At 42.1% G+C, this 6,000-nt stretch overlaps 1 protein-coding gene across 4 annotated transcripts in view; it reads left to right on the plus strand.

Annotated features, from left to right (window-relative positions):
* The window catches only part of KIF16B (kinesin family member 16B), a 277,041-nt gene extending 271,508 nt beyond the window's left edge, over positions 1 to 5,533 (plus strand). For 3 of the 4 annotated variants that reach the window (XM_079784761.1, XM_079784762.1, XM_079784763.1), the window contains one exon: positions 4,106 to 5,533. In XM_079784761.1, coding sequence (XP_079640887.1) covers positions 4,106 to 4,264 — 159 coding nt within the window. In that variant the 3' untranslated portion in view covers positions 4,265 to 5,533. The remainder of the gene's footprint in view (positions 1 to 4,105) is intronic. The other variant, XM_079784760.1, reaches the window with a different exon arrangement.
* The last annotated feature ends 467 nt before the right edge of the window (positions 5,534 to 6,000 follow it).

The following is a 6,000-nucleotide window of genomic DNA, read 5'->3' on the forward strand; positions in this document are numbered from 1 at the left end:
TGTGAACGTTGGTTTAAATGCTTTAAAAGTGATTATTTTGATGTGAAAGACAAAGAACATCCAGGTCAACTTAAAAAGTTTGAAGACCAACAATTACAAGCATTATTGATGAAAATGCATGTCAAACACAAAAACAACTTTCAGAAAGATTAAATGTTGTTCAGTAAACAATTTCCAATCATTTACAAGCAATGGGAAAGATTTTAAAGGAAGGAAAATCTTCTGAACGAAATCAACTGAACGAAAGACAAATGGAAAACCGAAAAGTCATCAGTAAAATGTTGCTTCAGTGGCAGGAAAGAAAATCTTTTTTGCATCGAATTGTGACTGGCGATGAAAAGTTGATTTATTTTGAGAATCCCAAATGCACAAAAATCATGGGTTTATCCAGGTCAACCATCAACATCGACTGCAAGGCCAAATCGCTTGGGAAAGAAGACAATGCTCTGCGTTTGGTGGGATCAGGAAGGTGTGGTGTATTATGAGCTTCTAAAACCAGGTGAAACCGTTAATACTGATCGCTACTGACAACAAATAATCAATTTGAAACACACTTTGATTGTGAAACGACCAGAATGGGCCAGAAGACACGGCAAAGACACCATCACACCCTTCAAAACCAGTTAAAGACACGTTAAAAGATCTTGCCTGGGAAGTATTAACCCACCCGCCGTATTCACCAGACCTTGCTCCTTCAGATTCCCACTTGTTCCGATTGATGGCACACGCACTTTCTGAGCAGCACTTCAAAACGTACAAAGAAGTGGAAAATTGGGTCTTTGAATGGTTTGCCTAAAAACAAGAAAAGTTCTATTGGGACGGTATTCACAAATTTCCTGAAAGATGGGGGAAATGTGTAGCTAGTGATGGACATTACTTTGAATAAAGCACTTTTGATGTTTCTCTTGAACTTATCGTGTTTTCTTTGATTACAAAATCCCCATTATTAACTGGTGCACCTGGTAGCAGGGATAGTGAACAATGTGCAGCTGCACCGAACAGTGTGCATGAATCGCACAAACATCGTAAGCAGTGGGAGCCAGACACAAAGTGTACGTGGTGTGAGTCCATCAATATGAAGTTCAAACACTGGTGAAACTAATGGAAGGTGCCAGGCGTCAGGATAGCAGTTACACTTGAGGGAGTGTGAGGAGGGCCAGTGTGCCAGGGATGATGGGGATTACCAAGGAGAATGAGATGCTGTCTGTGACCTCCACACCCTTCTGGAATTTCAGTTCTGTCTTCTGTCCCCAGCCCTAGACCTAGTGCTTTGTCTTTGTCATTCACCAGAAAGAGTTTGCCCAGCCCATTTCAAGCATGTGTCTCTGGACACGGCCAACCACGAACGCCTCACCTTATACACGTTAGAGCACTTTGAGGTTCGGCAGAGAATACTTCCTACTCGGAGCATTTCTTTGAGCAAGAAAGCAGTCCATATAAAGGGAGCCAAGACTGCTGAATTCCACAAAGCAAAGAAAAAACTCTCTGTAATGTTTACAAGGGAGGCAGATCCTTCCTTCTGGGGTTTTCATTGAGGCATGCTAATGAGCTCATTTAAATAAAAAGGCATTACCTGCAGCTGGTTTACTGTTCCCTTCCTATGGTGGAGCCCTTCGTAGGGAAGGTGTCTCCAATACTTTCTCTTTTTCTTTTATTTATATTCTTAACTTTCACTTCTCTCTTCATTCTACCCTTCAGGTTTTATTGGCCCTTTATGGGACCCCTGCTCTGGGAACTAATTATGACAAATGTTGAGACAGCATCTGTTCCCAGTTTCCAATACCTTCTATTCTGTTAGAATTCATCTTGAAGGCAGCTTTGCCAGAGCGTTAGTCTGCGGTTAATGTAACTGACACAGGAGCTGGGGACCGCGGGGGAGCTACTGAGGCTTTAAACTGCGAAGTTGCTGCAGCTCCAGGCACTGTGGACAAGCTCCTCATCTTCCTCCTTAATCATTTCACTCCTGCCCTTCCAAAAGCAGTCAGTTGCGCACCTGCATTTCATTGCAAGCATTGGCTGGTCAGGTGCGGGCTGTGTTATTTACTAGAAATCATGTTGGATGGAATTCGGGTCCCTATAAAGTGGATATTCACTCTCAGCTTCCTTCCCTCAGAAAAACTGAGGTCAGGTTCCCTTTTGCCTCTGATGCAAATAAGTACTGGGGTAAGATCTTCATTTTTTAGCAGTTGGTTTTGGCACCTTCTTACCTTAACCTGCTGGCTGTTTCACGAACTTTCACGAGAGATTACCATGAGACCAGTACGTTAGGATGCTGAACGGTAAACAGAGTCTGAGTTAAAACACTCCTCTCTTGACTCCTAGCCTTGCTCACCTTCCTTACAACAGTTTCCTCACCTGAAAATTGGTATTACAGTAATAAAAAGAGGTAATTCCAGGCACAGTAGATGATACCATCGAATTAGGTGACTTAAGAACATTTTGGAGGCAGTGCAAATGTTTATCTTGCTTTGGTGGTGGTTTCACAGGTGTACACATGTTAGGACTCATCAGTTTGCATGTTTGAAAAATGTACATGTCTATTGAGCCAGTTATACTTCCATAAATCCTAAAAACACATATGTGAGAAGATTTTTAGAAACTATAAGTTATATACAAATGTTAATTATTAGTCATCCTTGTTATTGTTTTCTTTCCTTTTTTTAAATAAGGATAGTTATTGACTATATAAGCTCTTTTAAAAATGTTTTTATTGATTTTTAGAGAGAGGGGAGAGGGAAGGGAGAGAGAAAAACATCTACCTGGGAGTACAACATCATCGGCTGCCTCCTGCACGTGCCCCCACTGGAACCAAGCCTACAACTCGGGCTTGGGAATCGAACAGGCAACTGTTTGGTGCATGGGACTATGCCCAACCAACTGAACCACACTGGCAGGGCATCCTTGTTATTCTTTTTAAGAGGGTAGCTAACAAATTTTCCTTAAGCTAAGTGTCTTCTTTCAGAAATAAATTCTAGGTTGGCAATTCACAGAGGTAGCTGAGTTCAGCTTGCTCTGATCAAGGTTTCTCTGCTGGGGCACTATTGACTTTTGGAGCCCAAGGGTTCTGTCCTGTGTGTGTAGGATGTTAGCCGTATCCCTGCCCTTCCCCCACGTCCCTCTCAGTGACAATAAAAGTGTCTGCAGATACCCTGCTTCTCCTACGGGGCAGATCACTGGTGTAGGCCTAGGCCATGTTGCTTAGACACATTCTTTCTGTTACTCAGAGTCTGTAATTATGATGTTTAATTTCTAAGTTTGTGACAGGACTGTTTATATTTTTTTAAACAAGCTGAGACAGTAATAAAGGTTTAGTCCTAACCACCCCCTCTTCCCCTTTTCCTCCCACCCCCACCATCTGCCTCTGTTTTCTGTTGTGGATAAGATTTGCCTGTCCTGAAATATTGTAACTGTTTTTAGTGTCCTCTTTTCCTTTAATGCCTCCTGCCAGCACCCACACCTGATTCCATCCCCAGCAGCTCCGGTCCTAGTCTCCGGCAGGCTTTGCTGTGCAAGGCAGACGATGCTGGGAGAGACAAGGGGCAGGGGAGAGAAAGGGTCCAGAGCAATTAATCATAGTCAGAATTTCTTTTCATGGATGATTACAGGATTTGCAAAATGATCTGTAAATATTAGGAGGGATTGACCCTCTAGTCCCCAGTACTTCTTTTCCTTATTTATAAGAACGATCCAAGGCACGTGCTGACTGTCCCATTTAAAATCCCAGGCAGCAGCACTTTTAGCATAGTGCAGATGGCTCGCCTTTTCCCCCTTTTAGTCATCTGCCTACTTAATGAGTAAGTCGGGGGAAATTACTCTAAAAAAGAAAAAGGTACTAGCTAGTGACAGTGTTGCTGGCGCCTCTGGGTGTGTCTGCAGTGAGGCCTGAGGCTGTTGCTGTGAATCCGCTCAGAGCCAAAGACCCGCCCCCTGCATAAGGGATGTCCTGGCTCTGTGTCCTCGGCAGCCTGATGACAGCAGAGGCAGCCGAGGAGATTTCCCAGGTGCAATGTCTAATGACGGCGACAGCTGGATGGGAAGTTGTTTCTGGACATTTCTACTCCCAACAACGTCCTGACCAGGTTTTTAACTCTTGTCTCTTCCTCAGAAATACCTCAGGGACTTTTTCAGCGTGATGCTCCAATCAGCCACGTCTCCCCTACACATCAACAAAGTGGGGCTGATGCTTTCGAAACACACCATTTGTGAATTCTCGCCATTCTTCAAGAAAGGGGTCTTTGACTACAGCAGCCATGGGACTGGGTAGAGCTGGGGGTGACAGAGGAACCACCACTGCAGTGCCTTCTCGTCGAAGCGGGCCTTCGGGTGCGGGGCAGCCTCCCCGGCAGCCTCCCGCCTCCTCTCCAGTCCGTACCCAGTGCCTGAGCGTGGGGCCGGCGTGCTTTGCTTGCTGATGGTGTCTCTGACGGGTAACTATTACTGTCCCACTGTGGTTGAATCGTGGCCTTTCCCCCATAGTGCTTCCTTCTCCTGCGGTGAGATGGATGTGGCTTGAGTATCTTGGGTTCTCTGAGACAAGCCAACATGGGACCTCACAAAGTGAGTGGCTCACCAGACTGCCCTTAAATGACTTTCATCTGGTTTGAGTCAGAATTTTTGTATAATACCTAAACACTGATGTTTACACAGAATTTCAAATTCTGCAAAAGGGATTTTCAGTACAATCATGACTGGAGTCTTCCATGCCTGACAAACTGGATGTAGGTGACGTCACTTAAAACTTCTATAAACCCATACAAATTGGATAGTTGCTTCATCTTGAATATTCATGAATTTTTTCCCCAAATGTAAATGGCTACTGTGCATTCTCAAGCTTTCTCCACTAATCACAAAATGCATAGCTGAAGGCATATTTTTAAACATAATTTTGTTCACATTTTTGTCATAAAGTCTACTGGATCTTTAGCTGAAAACTAAGAATTTGCAGTACCTTATTAATGATCCCTAAATTACTCAGGACTTAATGTAGCATTGCACATTTATGTACAGTAAAACTGCTTTGCTTTACTAAAGAGAAAAATGTAAGTAGAAAAATATATATGCAGAATATATTGAAATGTATATAATTTTACCTACAGATTTATATATGTACACACTCCTGTACAATAGTTTTATCAAAGTATATAATCATTCACATAAATTTATTAAAGGTATTTGCTTTTCAAAATTTAAATAGAGCTGCTGTCAATATTAAAAGAAGTTATGGAATGTACTATGTAGCTCAGTTTATTTTAAGTTTGCAACATGATCGTTTTTACAGGTTTAAAAACTTATCTAATGTGCCTGGGAAAATTCATAACATACAATTCAGCGTCTGTGTTGCAGAAGATGCAGTTATAATAATGATTGAAATCACAAATGAATGGGTAACAAAACATGTTTATATTCAGTCTTCTAGAATATGCCTGCAAAACAGAGCTCTCCAACCTGAAAAATATATTTAAAGATGCGATTATCCTGACAAGGGGGAAAACTATTATTGCACTAATTAGATATCATAGTTTAGCATGGAAAAAATGAGAAAATGTTTTAATTGCTACGGAAAGACTAGCTTTTGTCTGCAGTTGGGATTACAGGCGTAGGTTTAGGGGCAATTTCTACTAGAGAATGTAAACCTAGAGATTAAAGGATAAAAGCTGGGAGATAGTAATTAACTACAGGTCATTTACTCAAAAGGAATCAAAGATTGTCCCTCGTTTGCTGAGTAAACTGGAGGGTTTATGGTTTTCTCAACTGGCCAGATAATCTACCTCCTCCTGCCCTTTTGGACCTGCATCTGAGGCCATGCTATGGCAAGCATTTCATTAAAATTACACAGGGTACAACAATAACTCGGCAAGAATAAATAGACATGTTTGTGCGATGTTTAGGAATCAGAAGATCCTTTGATTCCAATGCTCATCTTAAGTAATTAGTGTTGAGTTTAAGTCCTGGCTGGCTCAGGGTCAGGCCAGTTATGAGTGAGCCATTTCACACCTCTAA

Source organism: Cnephaeus nilssonii (assembly GCF_951640355.1).
Source record: "Cnephaeus nilssonii genome assembly, chromosome: 11".
Lineage (NCBI taxonomy): Eukaryota > Metazoa > Chordata > Mammalia > Chiroptera > Vespertilionidae > Cnephaeus > Cnephaeus nilssonii.